The sequence below is a fragment of the Thrips palmi genome, unplaced genomic scaffold, assembly GCF_012932325.1.
Source record: "Thrips palmi isolate BJ-2018 unplaced genomic scaffold, TpBJ-2018v1 HiC_scaffold_10, whole genome shotgun sequence".
Lineage (NCBI taxonomy): Eukaryota > Metazoa > Arthropoda > Insecta > Thysanoptera > Thripidae > Thrips > Thrips palmi.
In genome coordinates this window covers 280,251-299,643 of record NW_023144621.1, presented here as the reverse complement: position 1 = coordinate 299,643, position 19,393 = coordinate 280,251, and the positions used below count along the sequence as shown (strand labels likewise).

General features: G+C 45.3%; 3 protein-coding genes across 10 annotated transcripts in view; 1 reads left to right on the top strand and 2 right to left on the bottom strand.

Annotated features, from left to right (window-relative positions):
• Window positions 1–19,393, top strand: part of LOC117646678 — a 586,045-nt gene that overhangs the window by 332,558 nt on the left and 234,094 nt on the right. The window lies entirely within an intron of this gene.
• LOC117646534 lies at window positions 596–13,503 on the bottom strand. Of its 8 annotated transcripts, XM_034387597.1 has the most exons (4): window positions 11,900–12,033; window positions 11,668–11,813; window positions 9,819–10,001; window positions 596–2,067 (listed from the first exon to the last, which is right to left on the bottom strand). In XM_034387597.1, the coding sequence occupies exons 3-4, from the start codon at window positions 9,825–9,827 to the stop codon at window positions 790–792; spliced, it is 1,287 nt and encodes a 428-aa protein (XP_034243488.1). In that variant the 5' UTR covers window positions 9,828–10,001; window positions 11,668–11,813; window positions 11,900–12,033; the 3' UTR covers window positions 596–789. The 8 variants fall into 8 exon arrangements, with proteins under 8 accessions (XP_034243488.1, XP_034243501.1, XP_034243507.1 ...); XM_034387610.1 differs by lacking the exons at window positions 11,668–11,813; window positions 11,900–12,033 and adding an exon at window positions 13,484–13,503; XM_034387616.1 differs by lacking the exons at window positions 11,668–11,813; window positions 11,900–12,033 and adding an exon at window positions 13,207–13,226.
• LOC117654189 (F-box/LRR-repeat protein 12-like) lies at window positions 14,738–16,747 on the bottom strand. Its single transcript, XM_034400418.1, has 2 exons — window positions 16,742–16,747; window positions 14,738–16,238 (listed from the first exon to the last, which is right to left on the bottom strand). Exons 1-2 carry the CDS (start codon window positions 16,745–16,747, stop codon window positions 14,943–14,945), a joined length of 1,302 nt encoding a protein of 433 aa, XP_034256309.1. The 3' UTR covers window positions 14,738–14,942.

Below are 19,393 nucleotides of genomic sequence, written 5' to 3'. Positions count from 1 at the left end.
ACTGATTTTAATTGTGACCTCAATTTTAAGCGCTTGACTGTTGTAGTGTTCTTTGTAACCATCGTTGAAAATATATTCCTTTTTCACGGTTCTTGCTTGTTTACTCTTGATTGAAGTTTATCAGGGTGTTGCTTTACTGTGGTCAAGTACCGTGGTGCGGGTGCCTGTGAGGACGTTACCAGATGAGGTTTATCGGTTTTCTTCGAAACAGTGAAATTGCGCTCTACGATAAGGAATATTTTCCCAGGAACCCTGTAACACCACCCGTTACACTTTAGAAAATTTTCAGTAATTTCTTAGCCTTTCTTGAAAAAACTGCAACTGCATCATTCATTTGATTGGGTTAAGTTTACCCTGCAAACAGTTATTTGTTCCTCCTCAAAAATGATAAAAATTGAGTTATCCCCTTCTTCCGCTTCCCGGATCAATCAATCGGTGTGATTAAGAACTTTATGTCACGTTTTGGCGTGAATTTCCTGTCATGCCGGTTTTTGGCATGACTTCTCTCATGAAACGCATTGTACGCACCAACATACATGGTACATGTGCATGGCCGCCTCCTCATAAATGAGCGAGTTGAGTAAAAAAGACAAACTGCAGGGCAACAACAAATTTACTCTGATAGGTGTACAGGCCGCAGAACATAAGGTAACATGTATAAGTTACACATGAAATTAACACAAGAAATTTTCCTTAGTTACATGTTCAAGTAGTACTTTAAAGAAACAAGAATATAACACGCACTAGAATTACACCACGAAATAGGACTGAAAAGCAGTCCCCTGCCTATCAAGCTGTAATGTCAAAGCAATCCTTGGGGCATCCAGCCTTCTTGCTGTGCGACGAGAACGACCTAGGAGCAGAGCGTCGAAGGAGTTGGTGGCAGTCCTCAAGGCACCACGAACATGAATTACACCTACCACGTAGGTTTTGTGCTCTCACACAGAGGTGAAGCCAGGGGTTCGTCCAGAGCACATCCTGGACATAGCGGCTGTGCAGCCACTCGTGGAGGCACCTGCCGTCGCCGTAGACGAAAGGATATACCACCAGGGTGATGAGCCTCGGCGTGGGCTCGTGGCAGACAACCTGCCAAACGGTGTCTAGGCTGTCAAAGAATTCGCTCTGAACGTCGAGAACCTTCAGAGCGTGAAACTTGGGAAGGGCCAATGACAGCGCCTTCAAGACGGGGCGCTTGCTGAAAGTGAAGACCAGCTGTTCGATGAGTGGAGCAGAGGGCGACTCGCCCAGAGCAAGCAGAACAGAGTCCGTGCAGTCCCACAGCCGTACACTCCGCAGGTGCGACGCTTCACGGAGGAACTGCAACGCACCGCGGTGGTAGCCTTCTGCGTCGAAGAGCTCAATGGTGCGCAGGCTGGGCAGCGCCACGAACGGACTCAGGTCAACATTCGGGGAACACCTCAGGCAGCGCAGCCCGGGGATGTTGAGCAACGAGGACACAGGTACGTGGTCCCCTGTGAGCAGCCTCACGTTTTGCAGAGTCGATGCGTGAGTCTTCAGGAGCAGTTGGAGGAAAGGATTTGCGGTGTGTGAGACGAAAACGAGGTCACTCAATGAGGGCTCCGCCTCTCGGTCGCACCACGCAGCCGGGAGACACTCTTGAGCGCCTGTGGCGTCCAATAGGAGCGTCTTGAGGCCGCGGAGATCATAGACCGCCTGAAGGAGCGGCGTCATTGTCCGGCGATTGGTGCAGGTCAGACGGAGCTCTCTCAGCCCGCCCAGAGCGTGCAGCCTCTGAATCATTTCGATTGCCAGAGCCATCCGGTTACTCTGACCGGAAACGAACAACGTTAGCCTCGTCACTACGCAGTTGGTGGTTTTGACTCTGGATGCCTGGACGGCACTGGGCCCGGAGCACTCGATCGACTTGAGGCAGGGGGCGAGAGCCAGCGCGGCGCGCACCACACCCTCATTTTCCCCATCCAGAGACACGTGCCGCCACAGGTAGCGGTGCAGGCAGAGGTCCCGCAGGCGGCGGCACGCGAAGAGCTGCCTGAGCGGCAGGAAGCCCAGCACGGCCAGCAGCGCGTCGTCGGGGAGGTCCAGCAGCTGGGGGACAGAAGGAGCGAGTCAGAAACAGCCACCAGGCATGGGCAAAGTTACTTTGAAATCGGTGTCGCGTAACTTTACCGCTACCGTCAATATAGCCACTACCGACACTCACGGTAGACGCACGCTCAAGAAAGCCTTGGAGGTAAAATTACTTAAAATATGCGCACTGGGTGAGTATTTGTTTTTGGAAGAATGATTTTATCTAAAGAAGGCGCCTCGGTGGTCCAAGTAATTTTGCAGGGATCCTTAACTTACCTCACAAGGGCATCATAACGTTATCGTACCAGTTAAAGTTATAACCCTTAACTTCTAAATTCTTTTCAAAAGGATAAGTTATTTTTCTTGTGTCTCTTATTTGTGTGGAAATTTTTTTGGAAGTACTTGCAAAAGTCCGTACCCTTAACCTTTAGCGAACATTGTCTTATGTTACGTTATGAAAGCAGTGTTAGTTTTATGTTAAGTTACGGATCCCTGTAATTGATCCAGGAAGCGGAAGAAGGGAATAACTTGACTTATCCCCAAATTGAGTTTGTATTTTAATATTGTGCCTTAGAATGGTTTCCATCATTACACCAAATTATTTGACTGAATTCCAAGCGGTTTAGGAGAAAATCCACATGGAAAAAGGGTATAACTCAACTTAACCCCTTTTACGGTCTAAATTTCATTGGAAAATGGAGATAACTCAACGGAAGTCCACATGAGTCCGTTTGACAAATTGGCAAAAGGATATAACTCAACTTGTATTTTTATGAAGCTTGTGTAAAAAGATTCAACTCAACTTAGCCCCCCCTTAATTTTAAATTTCAATTTGGAAAAAAGAGCTAAGTCCAAAAAATACACCAGAGTAACATACACTTCATGCAGACTATTGTTCCACTTGACTTGTCTCCAAATTCCTCTTTGTTTAGGAAATATAAGGTGAGCTGACTCTGTTTTCCATTTCAACGGAAAGCGATAAGTTGCAGAAATCCTCTACGGAGTGACCTTACACTTTTTATTTTTTTCCAAAATTTTACTAATGCTTTTTGAAATTATTAACATGTGCAACATTCATTTGTTTTGTTTTAGTTTTCCCTCCTAACAGTTTTTGGTTTCTCCTGGAAAATGGCCAAAATGGAGTTATCCCCTTCTTCCGCTTCCTGGATCAATTTTGCCACGGCTTAAGTGCCATCATCTGACCACGATTTGCATTTATAATGCCTTCGAAACCACCTCCAAAAAGCAGGTGGACGGTAATTTTTTTTCTTAAAGGGAGGAAACAACCCAAACAACCAAGACTTACAATTACGTGCCTAATTAATTGATCTCTGCAACGATCTCATATTGTGCACTCTTAGCCTGTGGTTTCTATTGTTTTTATTGTTTTTATTTTTATCTTATCTTTGACTAAATTTCCAAAAAATGTCAAAAGTCACTTTACTTAAAGCCAAAATGAAGCTTACTCAATTATCTAAAAGGGTTCTGAAACAGAAATTGTAAAATCTTGATCCATCTACATCAATTTTTTTTTTCCAAAGTGCTTTTAACATGTATGAGCCGCCCTAAGCGCCAATGTTTATACTGAGAAACACTGGCAAATCTAAAGCATAGCTAACTCAAGCGTACGCTTGAGTCAAGAATAAATCTACGTTTCAAAATGCTGCTCTTATAGCTGTTACGCTGGAAATGAAGCATAGACAAAAAATTCCTATGTGAATTCTAAAATTTATGTCATTCCTGAAAATACACTCTCAGCATTATACAGGGCTTAGCAGACGCATTTCTGTAAGCAACCAGCAACCGTAACACTTGATTTTTTTTTCTTTGTATTACTTATTAATTGCTAATTACTGTGCTGATATTATCGTTTTCTAGGTAAACTACTAATAATTTTTTTAGAATTTAAGAAGGGGATGGCTCAGTTCACCTCCTGAAAATTTGTCGACAATATCATATTAAATATCTATTAATAGTAAAACCTCTATATCTGTGTTGTGGAGGGGGTGATGTGGGGTGGTGGGGGCTCGAAGGTCGTACGCGGATATTAATTATTTAAACGATTAATATATTTTATTAATAATTATTTAAGATATTTATTAGAGATTTCTGTAGCCAAGTAACCGAGTGCCTGTACTCGTTTCCGACTCCTGGCCGAAGAAGCGGCGAGGCTACGCTGGCGATGGTATGAGAAATTCACCAGTGGCGGTAAGACTACGCGGGTGACGATATGAGAAATTCACTAGTCAGCGCCCCGGGCGAGCTTGTGGTGAGTGGCCGGCGCGGGCTTTTTGAATTCACGCCTTACGATAAACATAAAATCGGCCCCACTGCAGCACTACCATGTCGAAATCGTGCATCCTTCGTTGCGTCCCCTGCACCACACTCACCGTGCAGAGGCGAATCCAGAGGGGAGAGCACGATGATGTGTCAAAAGTTCCCTGCCTACAGGGGCAACATGCGACTTTTTTCTTCACCGCTGAGAACCTCGAACAAAAGCAAGTGCGATCTGCCGGTAGGAGCCCTCAACATACCTCTAATAGCGATGCCAGGCTGAACTGTGCCTGTGGTGTGTGATTTTGCTGGCAGTTGGCTCTGGTTGGCAGAGCCCGGCCTCGGACCCAGTGCCCCGCCACCTTAGTCCAAAGTGTGTTTCCGCGGGGTTGCCTGCACTACTGCGGCTGGACGCACCCACAGACAGTCTGTGTACGTACGCCACGCCGACGTGCAGGGGCGCACCGCACGGTCACAGCCCGTGCAGACCATTGAACGTGACCCTCGTTGCGGAGCGTCGTCATGGGCGTGATTGTCTTCCGTCGTGCACTCTACAAAAAATGTCCTGTCAACGCCGTTAATTTATTACCAATGTTTGCTGTTTTGCAATTCACGGCGTTCGCTGTGAACTAGTTCACGGCGTTCACTGTGATCTCGGTTACAGTGTTCACTGTGATCTGGCCACAGTAAACGCCGTGAATTGGAGCCTGATTTGCAGTTCTTCGGTGCTTAGCGGCGTCAAACTCACAGTGTTTACTGGGGACCAGATCACAGTGAACACCGCGAACAAGATCACAGTGAATCCCGTGAGCAGATCACAGTAAACGCTGTGAATTGACCTACAGTGAAAACTGGTAATAAATTAACGGCATTTACAGGACATTTTTGGTAGAGTGTGTCAGGGCGTTGGCCAAGGCGCAAGGGGACGCGGGAGCACACCCTCCTGCTTCGCGACACGGGCTCGGCCCTTGCGTGGGTTGCCACCGCCACCTCCAACGCCGTGAACGGGAAGCAGGTGTTTGCATAGACTGATTCTGCCTTCACCACGCATAGGGCATTTCAACATGCAGGGAGGGGAGAAGTGGAAAGGGAGGGGGGGGCCTGGAGAGCTCTCTGGTGAGGAACTCACCTGGGGAGCCCGCATCGCGATGTCCCTCTTTCGTTGTGCAGGGATCACGCATTGAAAAGATAATTTCTGCCGACCAGGGCCCTGGTCATCGGGTGCAGCGGGTTGCATAGCACTTGCCAGTCCACACCCCTACAAAATTTCAGCCCTCTTGGTCAGTGGGTATGGAAACTGAGAGCAATCAAAGTTTTTGGCTATTTTGCTTTAGACGTTTTTGACTAAATTGCACTTTCTTTACTGAAATGCTCCGGAATTCTCTTCTTTTCGGGCCTGAGGTATGAAAATTGGTACCGGAATGTAAAATTGAGTGGCAAATCCGAATCTGCACGCAGAATCGACCCCAAAGCAGTCCATCGTTGATAACAACGCACTCAAAGCCAAAAAGTAACATTTTTTTAGTGTTTTACAACCTTTAATTTTCTGCCTACCTCGGAATCCAAACTGGACCCGTCTTACGCGGGAAATCATTCCTCAGACAACTACCTAAAAACAAGCGGCTTGATTTACTGAGGGTATGGGTATAGTTTCGGCGCTGCAGTACTTTCAACATTGACAACTGCTGAATGTTCAACGCAATGAGATCTAATCGATCGGTGCGTCCGACAACAATTTGCATCAAGATTTTTTTTGTTCAAAATTTGATTTCCGGCAGGTTTCTTTAGGAAGTTTTTCTTTATCTTTTACTTACGGTCTGTGAAATATGGAGCCAAGATGGATTGGGACCGAAAACTATGCCTCTGGAGTACTATCTGAAGTACTCCCTCGATATATTTTTTGGGAACCGGTGATTGAGGACTGCACTTTTTGACTTTCAGTCCCGAAATTGCTGTCAGACGCACCGATCGATTAGATCTCTTTGGATTGAACATTCAGCAGTTGTCAATGTTGCGAGCACTGCAGCGCCCAAACCATACCCACCGCTAAGACGCCCTACAATAGTTATGAAGACATGTTTTGTGATCCGAGCTCAAGTATGGACTCTACAGAGGGTCAAAGGCAGCAAAAAACTGCATCATGTGCCACTTTGGCCTTTCTTTGCTGCCTTTGACCCTCTGTAGAGTCCATACTTGAGCTCGGATCACAAAACATGTCTTCATAACTATTGTAGGGCGTCTTAGCGTGCGTTCAGCAAAAGAAACCCTATTGAACCAGGCCCTATTGGTTAAAAGTTACGGTGGGTATGCATAAGCCCTACATTTTAACAACGATTTGAACATTGGACAGGCGTAACGGCCAGCCTGGTCCCGGGGTGTTTTGGGAATTTTGAGGCAAGTATCTACGTCATGAACCTTACCCGATCCCAAAAGTTCAGCCCATTAGCACGTCCCTGTCCGAATTTACAGCACTTTTTCGTGCTTGATTGGCTTGGTGCATGGCAGTCCCCTAAGGGGCAGGTAGGCAACCCGCTTGCTGCACGCGCCGATTTTGAATGCTAGCTGTTTAACGGGTATAGTTTGACGGAAAATGACGTGAGAAGCGTCGAGCGCTTCAGAAAAGAGTGCTTGACAGCTGGGATAACGTAAAGTTTCTATCTGGATCGTTACTCTGCCCCAAATCGGTCGAAAACCAAGATAAACCCTGACAAAACACCAAAATTTCCGGATTTTTCCGCTTTTATATGAAACGCGATGAGTACGAGTTCAAATGCAATACATCCATGTTGTAGGGCAGACTTTTGTGCTTCTTTTCGTGTAAGAGTGAACCCTGTGCGATCATTAATGAGCGAGTTAGTGCGACTTGAAGGTTGGCGCCGGGGTACAAAATATGCCTCCCGCCGGGTCACGGCGCTCAAGTCTCGGCGCTCTATCTCGGCCAATATTGGTCCCACAGGGATCAATTAGATACCAATCTGTTCGGAAAAAATAGGCCAACAACGCATAGAGAAGCACTTTTTACCGATATCTTGACAAGAAAAGAGGAAAGTGGACTCAAAGATGGATATGACTTTCCAGAAAATCAAAAATTCCACTTTAGTGTAAAATTTTTCCAGTGCGTACTGATATAAAACAAAATCCGACTAATGCAGATTGTAGCTCTATGCATGACGATTAATTTGAGCCGTCGGGCGACTCTGTCGGACGAACCGTTTGGCCGGTAGAGGCTGATAACCACTTGGGCCCCAAAATCCAAAATGGCGGACTTTGAACGCCGTTTCCGGGAGAATGCATGATGGGAATTCTTGGGAATTTTCAGGATTTGATGCTTATGGGTGGTACTATCGATCCCCAAAGCGGCGCGTTTTTGCTAATTTTTTTAGGGTCAAAATCTAATCTAACTGGGCTACCCCAGTAACTCGAGCCGCTTGTTTTTAGGTAGTCTGAGGAATGATTTCCCGTCCCGCTCAGGACGCGTCCAACACTGATAGAAAAAAGTACAGAAATTACACGGAACATGTCTGGTCAATTTTTTACCTGGACCGTCCGTACCTTGCCAACCACGGAGGTTCTGTACATGTTTTCTGTACCTGTTTACATGAGATCCTCATGGGGACCACAGAGAACCAGTACAGAAGGTCCGTACCTTTTCCGTACCCGTCTGTACCCCATTTTTCCGTACATTTTCCGTGCCAAACCACGGAATTTTTTGCAGTGCAGTTTGGATTCCGAGATGGGCAAAAAATTAAAAGGTTATAAAATACCCAAAAGTTTTTTTTTGGCTTTGAGTGCGTTTTTATCAACGATGAACTGCTTGCAGATTCTGCATGCAGACTCAGATTTGCCACTCAATTTTACGTTCGGGTACCAATTTGCATCGAAAAGAAGAGAATTCCGGAGCATTTCAGTAAAGAAAGTGCAATTTAGTCAAAAACGTCTAAAGCAAAATAGCCAAAAACTTTGATTGCTCTCAGTTTCCATACCCACTGACCAAGAGGGCTGAAATTTTGTAGGGGTGTGGACTGGCAAGTGCTATGCAACCCGCTGCACCCGATGACCAGGGCCCTGGTCGGCAGAAATTATCTTTTCAATGCGTGATCCCTGCACAACGAAAGAGGGACATCGCGATGCGGGCTCCCCAGGTGAGTTCCTCACCAGAGAGCTCTCCAGGCCCCCCCCTCCCTTTCCACTTCTCCCCTCCCTGCATGTTGAAATGCCCTATGCGTGGTGAAGGCAGAATCAGTCTATGCAAACACCTGCTTCCCGTTCACGGCGTTGGAGGTGGCGGTGGCAACCCACGCAAGGGCCGAGCCCGTGTCGCGAAGCAGGAGGGTGTGCTCCCGCGTCCCCTTGCGCCTTGGCCAACGCCCTGACACGACGGAAGACAATCACGCCCATGACGACGCTCCGCAACGAGGGTCACGTTCAATGGTCTGCACGGGCTGTGACCGTGCGGTGCGCCCCTGCACGTCGGCGTGGCGTACGTACACAGACTGTCTGTGGGTGCGTCCAGCCGCAGTAGTGCAGGCAACCCCGCGGAAACACACTTTGGACTAAGGTGGCGGGGCACTGGGTCCGAGGCCGGGCTCTGCCAACCAGAGCCAACTGCCAGCAAAATCACACACACCAGGCACAGTTCAGCCTGACATCGCTATTAGAGGTATGTTGTGGGCTCCTACCGGCAGATCGCACTTTGCTTTTGTTCGAGGCTCTCAGCGGTGAAGAAAAAAGTCGCATGTTGCCCCTGTAGGCAGGGAACTTTTGACACATCATCGTGCTCTCCCCTCTGGATTCGCCTCTGCACGGTGAGTGTGGTGCAGGGGACGCAACGAAGGATGCACGATTTCGACATGGTAGTGCTGCAGTGGGGCCGATTTTATGTTTATCGTAAGGCGTGAATTCAAAAAGCCCGCGCCGGCCACTCACCACAAGCTCGCCCGGGGCGCTGACTGGTGAATTTCTCATATCGTCACCCGCGTAGTCTCACCGCCACTGGTGAATTTCTCATACCATCGCCAGCGTAGCCTCGCCGCTTCTTCGGCCAGGAGTCGGAAACGAGTACAGGCACTCGGTTACTCGGCTAAGGAATCTCTAATAAATATCTTAAATAATTAATAATAAAATATATTAATCGTTTAAATAATTAATATCCGCGTACGACCTTCGAGCCCCCACCACCCCACATCACCCCCTCCACAACACAGATATAGAGGTTTTACTATTAATAGATATTTAATATGATATTGTCGACACTTTTTCAAGAGGTGAACTGAGCCCATCTCTTTAAGAACGGAATACTAAGTTATGGTTGTTTACAGAGATGCGTCTGCTAATAAGAAACAATCGGTAAAAGAAGGCTGAAACTGTAGCTGTTCCACTTTATTCCGAGTCCCAAAATTACTTCAGCTGACCCTTGATATTGTGTTCCACCGTTTGACTCCCATATCACGAAAGTGGCCCATATGACCAGCGGTCCGAAAGCAGGATGCACTCACGTGAGTCATAGCGGCAGCGACGAAGCACGACCCACTGTAGGAGAAGGTCCAGATGGAAGAAGCAGAAGACGATCAATCCAGGGTGCTTTCACAAGAACTTGGTCGCCGAGCCGACAGTGAAGACGGAGCGGGAAGCGCGGGCGGGCTTCGGTAAACGAGGAGTCCAGCGCACGGTGCACGGTCCTGGAAAGAAGCAAACACACTGAATTACTATGTCGTTTTTCGTGCATAAGCTTTGCATGTTATAAAATGCACGAATTTGTGCGCAACAACGCTTTTGTTGATGCGCTTGAAATTCGTGCATTTTGAAAGGACGGCCAGGGCCGTAGCTGTCTCCTCGCGTCAGGGGAGAGGGGGGGGGGGGCAAAACAATTTTTTTAGTAATTTTATAAACAAATTTTTGAACACAAAGTTGATTTTATATTTTTTTTTTGAAAACTATTGCAGATAAAAGGCCCATTCTAGTCAATTCTATGACACTACTAGGGATTAGTCTCCCTGATTTTCCTCCCACAGATCTGAGCAAGTATGCAAAAAAAATCTTACAAAAACCAAAAATTTAACCTTTTGACTAAATTTCCCTATAAAGGTCCAAAGTCACTTTACTTTAAGCCAAAATGAAGCTTTCACACTAAATGTTTATGTAGAATTTTGTACGTGCCACTTGCACGATTTTGTGCATGCGGGGAGTTTGCATAATATTGTGCGTGAAAATGCATAAATTTATGCAAATTCACGCACAATTTTATGCACGACGGCACACAAGTTTAAAATTGTGCATCACCACGTAGAAAATTGTACATAAACATTTAGTGTGTTCTCAATTATCTGAAAGGGTTTTAACACAGAAATTGTAAAATCTTTATCCGTCTACATCAATTATTTTTACACAGTGCTTTTAACATATGAGCCCCTTAAGAAACCTTTAGTATACGGAAAACCACATAAAACGACACAATAATCTTAAGATGACACTCGGAATAATACCTATAATACACAACATTACCTATTATATTTAGTACTTCGTACACGGTTCGGATGGTCAGCCCCCCTTGGGGGAGTGCAGAAAATTTCACCCGAGAGAAGTGTAGCAAGTTCGCGAGTGCGGTTGTACTACATCAAATAACGGAACCTTTGATGAACCAGAGAGAATGAATTTGGAACACCGACAGACAGCCGAAGCCTGGTTTCAAATACCGTGTTGTCTTCAGTCACACAACTGGATGCGCGACCACCTGCTTCGCTCCGGTGAGGAAACCAATACGGAAAACGCAACATACTGCATACATGCCATGTAAGCAGCAAATGCTGCGTACACGCGCATTGAAGCAGTAAATTCTGCGTACAAGGTATATACGAACCTAAAACAAATCCTTTGAATTGACGATTAGAACCAGCTGTAAATATGAGCGTGCAACCAGCGTATGACATACATTGGCATGCACGCAGTGCAGTACGTAGCATTTACTGTATACGATGGCATGTACACAGTATTTGTTGGAAATGTACACTGCACACTAAATGTTTAGGTAGAATTTTGTACGTGCAACTTGCACGATTTTGAGCATACGTGGAAAATGCATAATATCATGCGTGGGATGCATGAATTTATGCAAATTCACGCATAATTTCATGCAGGACGGCACACAAGTTTAAAATTATGCATCACCACGTACAAAATTGTACATAAACATTTAGTGTGTGCAGTATTTACTGCGAACCTACAATGTATGTAGTTCAACTGACAAGAGTATTGTGGCTGCGGTTGGAGATGACGTGACGACGTGAGCGGAAAGTAATGTCGCCGCGCCGAAAGCCCAAACTTCAAGCTTTCTGGAGGTGCCTTCACCTGTGCGGCCGGGTCACGGGGCTTCGGGCGCCTGGGCGTGCAATGTGAGGGAGGCGTTCGAGATGCATCCCTGCTGTTGTTTTTGTCTGGCCCTGGCCGGTCCCTCCGTCGCAAGTGAGTTTCGCCATTTTGCGATTCCGCTTTTTCTGAAAATTACGTCAGTCGTGTGCAGTGCACTGCTATTGCATATGGATTGTAATTCTCAAACTTACATATTGAACAATAGGCTTACTTTTCTTGATTTTCAAAATTGGTAAACTTAGCAGAATTTTACTTTGCTAAATAGTTTTATTTTATTTTTTGTCTCTCTTTAGGCTGAAAGCTTTGTTGTTCCGAGTGGTGTATACCATTGCCACCCATCAGAAGACTGGACCTTCATAACTTCGTTTCCAATCAACACTCTTAAAAGCCTACAAAGCATTTGCTTCATAACTACAAAGAAAATGAAGGCTTTGTAGGATTCCTTCGTATTATGAAGGAATACTTCGTATTATGAAGGAATACTTCGTATCATGAAGGAATACTTCGTATTACGAAGGATTTTGCTTCATAATACGAAGCATTTCTTCGTAGATTTTACAATGCCTTCATTTTCTTCGTATTACGAAGCGCTTCTTCGTAGACTTTTTACTGTGAAGAGACCCGAGTATGGACGGAGTTCGTGCCCATGGTTCTGGTTATTCCTCTCTCCCTAATCTGGAAGACAGTGGGGACAAATGATGGCGACAATTGTATTTTGTTTTTATCATTCTATTTCAAAATTTAAATAAAGTTAAAACTTGTGAACGATTATTTCAAAAACTTTTTATAGAGCGAGTTCTCCCATACTGATCATTGCTTAGTTTTGTTGTTTGAAGCATTTCTTTGTAGATTTTACAATGCCTTCATTTTCTTCGTATTACGAAGCGACTCTTCGCAGACTTTTAACTGTGGACAAGCCTACGAAGCATTTGCTTCGTAAATACGAAGATAATGAAGGCGTTGTAGAATTGCTTCGTATTATGAAGAAATGCTTCATATTACGAAGGATTTTGCTTCATAATACGAAGGATTTTGATAATACGAAGCATTTCTTCGTCGATTTTGCAATGCCTTCATTTTCTTCGTATTACGAAGCGATTCTTTCCGTCCTGGCGACCTGCTCGCCGTCGCGAAGGCACACAGGAATGTCCTGACACAGTTCGCGCGCGACAAGAGTACACTGGTAAAACTAAAGCGTATTATTACCCTTCGTTTTCAAGCGTAATTAGTTTACGCTTGAAATCAAGCGTAACAGGCTTTTCCCTCAAGATTCCCCCTATCTAAATGCTTGGGGGAATTGCCACAGTGTGCTTCATTTCAAGAATAACGTCTTCAAGCGTAACTTTATGCTTGACTCAAGCATAGAGTTACGCTTTAGTTTTACCAGTGTAGCCGGCGACGGGCTGTGGCGCGAGGAGCGAAGCCGGTAACGCGTGGCAAGGCACGTTCACACGCCAGAGCAGAGCGGACGGAGAGAGAGCAAACATTTATTTGGATTCAAAAATTGATTTTTCTTACAATAAATGGGGTTTACAAAATCGTGTGGAGGGGGAACTTCTTAGACAGACGGACAAACGAGGGCGGCCAGTTCAACTCGAGACAGGCGAGGGGGTAACCACTCGCGTAATACCCTGTACACAAAAACCGTGTATTACGCGTAATACACGTAGTCGTAATACCTTTTTCGGGTCAAATGTGCCAAATTTTTGCATTTTAAGGCCGTAATACACGTGTAATACCTCCGTAATACAGCGTAATACCGAGTAGTATGTACACGATTTCTTGAAGTGTTTACCCCCTCGAGACAGGATCCTGGAGAAATTTTACAATTAGTGCTGAGTTTAATTGGGAGTGCTTTTATAGACTAAGAGTTGATTTTGAGAGACTTTGGGATTTTGAGACGGGTTAGAATATAAGTGAGAGTAGAATTAGGGACGACAGCTCGGAGACGGACACTGATAAAAATTTTGTCGTAACTTAGCGACACATTTATCGCTAACTTTTTTAGCGACAAGATTTGTTGTGGAACGAATAGCTTGTTAAACCATAGTCGTATTGGAACTACACACTAAACTTCTTACGGATACACCCTATCTGTATTACGGACATTTTTGTGCAATTGCAATTACGGATAGATTTTGCTTGTAATACGGATGAAATCATCCGTATTACAAAGAGTTTTACGTCCGTACCATACGGATATTTTCGTCTGTATGTTACGGACGTAAAACTCTTTGTAATACGGATGATTTCATCCGTATTACAAGCAAAATCTATCCGTAATTGCAATTGCACAAAAATGTCCGTAATACAGATAGGATGTATCCGTAAGAAGTTTAGTGTGTAAGGGATAATGTCACAACGACTAACTTGTAATAACGCACCAACAATAATACATCAACGACAAGTATTGAAAGTCCAAAAGAAATTTTGTAATGTCTGCAACAATATTCATAGAGTACTTTTGTCGCTAAATTTATTTTGTATGGTTTTTTTTTTAACAACAGTAATTTCCATATGACTTAGAAGAACAAAATAGATGATTATTCATAACATGCTTTAATTGAGCAGATAATTGCAAAAGATGTTGTTTCCACACAAATTGTATCGTAAAGAGTGATAACAAGAATTTTGTTCTTCAACGACAAAATGTCGCTTTCTAGACTCAACGACATTTGTTTCGCTTTGGTTCATGATGAAATTCTATGTTTTGGAACGACTAAATTTTCACTCATCTAATTGTTTCTGTACAACCATTTTTGGCGAGCGATAGCGAGCCCTTGCCGTGTTGGCCAGACGTTCAAGTGTCGCCTCTGGAGTGGCGCGAGAAGTCTCACTTTCGGATTTGCAGTGTTCGCAGTGTTGGAAAAAGGGTGCGGTGTTCAGCAGTCAACGCAGACTAAAACGCATTCTTTTTAAGTGCATGAGTGAAAATTTTGAAGACTTATTCGGAGTGATGTCTCCTGCGATGCCACCCAGCGAGAACTTTAAAGGCGAAGTGTAAAGCAGTTAAGGTATACGGGATGGCCTTTAAATTTCCGGATAGGAGTACAGTGTAAAGATGTGGGCATCTGCCCTAGATATATTTCAAAATACGCATAAAAACAAACTTTGGCTGGTTTAACATATTTTCAGGTCGTCTCTTTGTGCACCGGACCCGGCCCATAGAGTAACATTTAAATTGCACATTGAATTAACTCCGCCACAATCATATGAATCCCGCACAAAACAAACAAGAAGCGGAAACTTGTCCATCAAGCGGTAACGTTAAAGCAGTCGCTTGGACATCCTGCTGTTTTAACGTGTGACGAGAACGACATGGGACTTTTACGCCCCAGAAGCTCTCCATGGCAGCCTTTGCGGCACCAAGAGCAGGATTTCTTCTTCTTCCCACATGGGTTTTCCAAGAACTCCCTAACAAAGAGGTGAAGCCGAGGGTTCCGCAAAAGCAGACTTTGAACAGCGGGGCTGTGCACCAAGGCGTGGGCGCACTGGAGAGGACAGTGTACTGCCAGGGTTGCGAGGCTCGGGGCGGAGACGGGGCTGACACCTCGCAGGAAGTCGTCTGAGGGCCATCCATCGAGGTCAACTACCTTCAGGGCGGGGAACTCGGGAAGGACTGATAGCAGCTGCTTCTCCGAGAAGACCCTGTATCTGACGACCAGGTTTCTGACGAGCAGGGTTTCAATGAGTGGGGCAGAGCGGGAACTGCCCAAAGCCGGCAGAGAATGACGATCGCAAGCATCCAGCTCTACAGTCCGAAGGTGCGACGCGTCTCGAAGAAATTGCAGTGCACCTGATGCACATAATCCAATTAATCGAATGGTGTGCAGGCTGGGCAGAACCGCCAAATGGTGCAGGCTGGTTGTCGCGAAGCATCTGAGGGAGCGCAGCCCGGGGATCTTGAGCAAAGTGGAGGCTGGGATGTCTTCATCGGCGCAGAAATAAAGCGACACGTCTTGCAACGTCGACGCGTGAGTCCTCAGCAGCAGTTCAAGGAAGGCACGACCTCCGGTCAGCGCATCATAATGGAGCTCACGCAAGGATGGCTTAGTCTCCAGCTCGTTACACTTGGCTGCCAGCGCTTCAACATGTCCATTCACTGACAATGAAAGTTTTCGAAGATCGCGGAGGTAATAGACCTGTTGCAGGAGCGGCGCCGTAGACTGGATAGCACGGATATTCACATCGAGCTCTCTCAACCCACCCAGAGCATACAGCCTCTGAATCATCTCCATTGCCAGAGCCATCCGGTTACTCCCACCGAAAACGAATAACTTTAGCCTCGTCACTACGCAATTGGTGGTTTTGACTCTGGATGCCTGGACGTCCCTGGGCCCGGAGCACACGATCGACTTGACGCAGGGGGCGAGAGCCAGCGCGGCGAGCACCACACCCGCCTTTCCCCCATCCAGAGACACGTGCCGCCACAGGTAGCGGTGCAGGCAGAGGTCCCGCAGGCGGCGGCACGCCACGCGGCACGCGAAGAGCTGCCTGGGCGGCAGGAAGCCCAGCACGGCCAGCAGCGCGTCGTCGGGGAGGTCCAGCAGCTGGGGGCACCGAAGGAGCGGGTCAGAAACACAACCATCGACACTCACGGTAGACGCACGATCAAGAACTGCAACGGTTGCTGCATCTTAGAGTATGTCACGTTGGTTTGAGCATTGTGTCACGTTCGTTTGAATGTGAACAAGCTGATTTTTGGCCAATTCACACCCAAACGAATGTGACACAAACGAACGTGACATTTTGTCACGTTGAGAGTGTATCGGGAACAATTCAGTTGACCGAAACAGGCTCAGAACAATTATTGTGAATACAGTAGCAATTCGATCGCTGTCGCCTCGATCACTGTCATGTGCGAGAGAGACAGAGGATTCGGCGCTAGCCCGCTCCGCTTGCCGGCCCGAGTGACCAACAGTGCCAACGCACGCTTGCTTCCGCCAGCCAGCGGGCGGAGCCTACACTACAAACGTAGCTGTGCACTTAGTAGACACTTACAATGGCATGCCTACAAGTTCACACTTACAAAGGCATGCTTGGCGCAATATACCTCCATGCTAAGCATGAGCATTTGAAAGTGTGTGCTTGGCCAAGCATGCGTTTTTAAGTGTGTACTTGCAAGCATGCATTTTCAAGTGTGAACTTAGTAGACAGTTAGGTTTGTAGTGTATTAGCAGCGGACGAACTGCTCTCACTGTCGCTGTCGCGCGACAGCGATCATGGACGCACCATTTTGTTCATAATTAGATGCAAAAATTCCTATGGACAAATACTGAGGAAAATATTGCAACCAAAGTGGGTACGTTTCTAAGAGTTATTATGTATATCCATGGCTTTTCACAGATCCCACACCTAAAGAGCAAGCCATTTGTCCTCACGGATTTGGACCAAACTATACCTGTACCTACACCTCTTCAAAAAAATTTTTGGCAATTTTTTTTTCAATTTTTTGTTGTTGTTCAAATAAAAAAAGTTTTCTGACTGATTTGACGTCATCACCAAAAGTGCTCAAAATTTTACCAAAGACTCATGTTCTCTTTTTATCTGCCAAGTGCCAATACGGTCAAGGTGAGGTGTGGGTGAAAATGGAAACTTCTATACCAATTGGCTGAGGTGGTCAAAACTTTGGGGCGTTTAAGTACTAGGTAGTACTAAGTACTTAGTACTAAGTACTATTACAAACCAAATTTCGTCCAAATTTACCCTCCTATTCAGCCACAGTAGGCTTTTCTCATTGAAATTAAGCGTTAAGTAGAAAAATCAACCACGCTAAGTTACTTGACGAAACGACCTGAAATTTGTTTTGGAGTTACCTAAACCCCTATACTTCAATGTAACAGAGAAATTTGAATTTTATATTTTTGTTTTGGCAGAGCAAACTTAACAATTGTTTAGTTGGAAAAACTAAGTTTTTTTCGCTGTGTTCTACCACTTTAAGTTAAACGATATAAGTAAGTGGATAGCTATTTGAAATATCTCTCTGTTACATTGTTACATGGACCACAAAGAACTGCTCCAAGAAGTATAGTCACTAAACAAAACTGTATGCGTGGCTAGTTGACGGAGTAGAAAAAAAATTCTTGGACGTCGAAAGAGTTGGGTGACCAGAAAAGGCGCATGCATACATCAGTCCACGTAAGATGAACACTCACTTAGGGGTTCATTACACAGACCTTTAAGACATGCTATCGGTAATAGAAGAATATTTTACACTAAATTGACAAGTGAATTGATCATTTTATTCAATTTTGGTACAAATTTTCACCCACACCTCACCCTAACTAAATACATACTTTGGGAGATATCGTGGATTACGAGTACAAACAAGACCAACCTGTTCATGATTTTTACCTAGATTTGCTTCTATTTTGACTTGAGTAAGGCTTCGTCTTGAAAAATTTGGAACACGGCTTGATAGTTACGGTACATTGAGAATGATGCAATTTCAGGCCACATAAGAAATATTCAGTGGTATTTAGTCTTTTCTTTGTTTGATAGTACAATTGTTTTCATTGCATTTCAGACTTTTATCGACAGAATAATGGAATGAAAATTCAATCTGGAGATAAATCGAATTATACCTTCTTCCGCTTCCTGGATTGAATATTTTGTATGGTTTCCTGAATTAAGTCTATGCAGTGATGCAGGCACAATAATAATATAAAAATTCTATTTGAAGACGAGTACAGATACTCCCCTCTTCCACTTCATGGTGTCAAATCAAATCACCTGCAGGTCTTGACTGGCACGGTACCAGTGACCAGAGGAAGAACACAGACCGGAAACGATACAGAAAATTAGCCTTTACGGGGGTTAGGGTAAACTATACAGTTATCGGCAGGGGTACAGTTACCGTCATCTCGGCGAATAATTGGGTCATGCTCTGCAAGTACGCGTCCGTTTGTGATGCGGCCAATGCAGGTCGCTAGAGACACCTTTTGAGCATGCAGGACCGAGACAGCATCGCGTTTGGTTGAGTATGTCAGCCAACAGAGCCACGTTTCTTGTCAAGTGGAGAATGAAGCTGCTTCGGCCGCCCGTTCTTATCTTCCATGCTAGGAACAGGGGTTCAATCTTTCGTTAAACTCGTGAATGTGGGCCGGAAAAAACTATTCTCTTGCCAGGTTCCTTCTACCCATCTATTGAAGAAGGCATTCTGTGCTTGGTGCACAGAAATTCCTCTTGCTTTCCCTCATTTGGGGGGTGCCGATAACTGCACCAGAGAAATCACCCCAAACACAGTTATCGTCAGGGTGGCCTCAAACTTCACTGGTGTTTCGGGCGTCGTCCGGGAGTTAATATTCTGATGCATTATGACCATAGAAAGACCCCTGCCAAATTTAAATGAAATCGGACCACTTTTTCCGAGTCCTCCTCGGCGCTTTGAAAGGTATTTTTTTCGCAGCTCATGGTGCTAGTTGTCCGTAAGTCTAAAATGAAGGGCGCAAGGGGCATAACAGAAGAGAGAGGAGGTTCGTGACATGTCGAGGGGTGATATATAGAGTGTCTGTGACTACTGGTGGAAATTTTCGTCACTTTCGGTCATGTTTTGCTTTTTTAAGGGGAGGTTCTACTGAAAATATTGCATTTTTCAAATTGAGACCCAGTGTAAAAATTTGTTGCAGATGTATAGTAATACATAGTTAATGGTCAAACATGAAATTTAGAGCCCAATACCTCCCTCCAAATCTAGTCGAAGAGG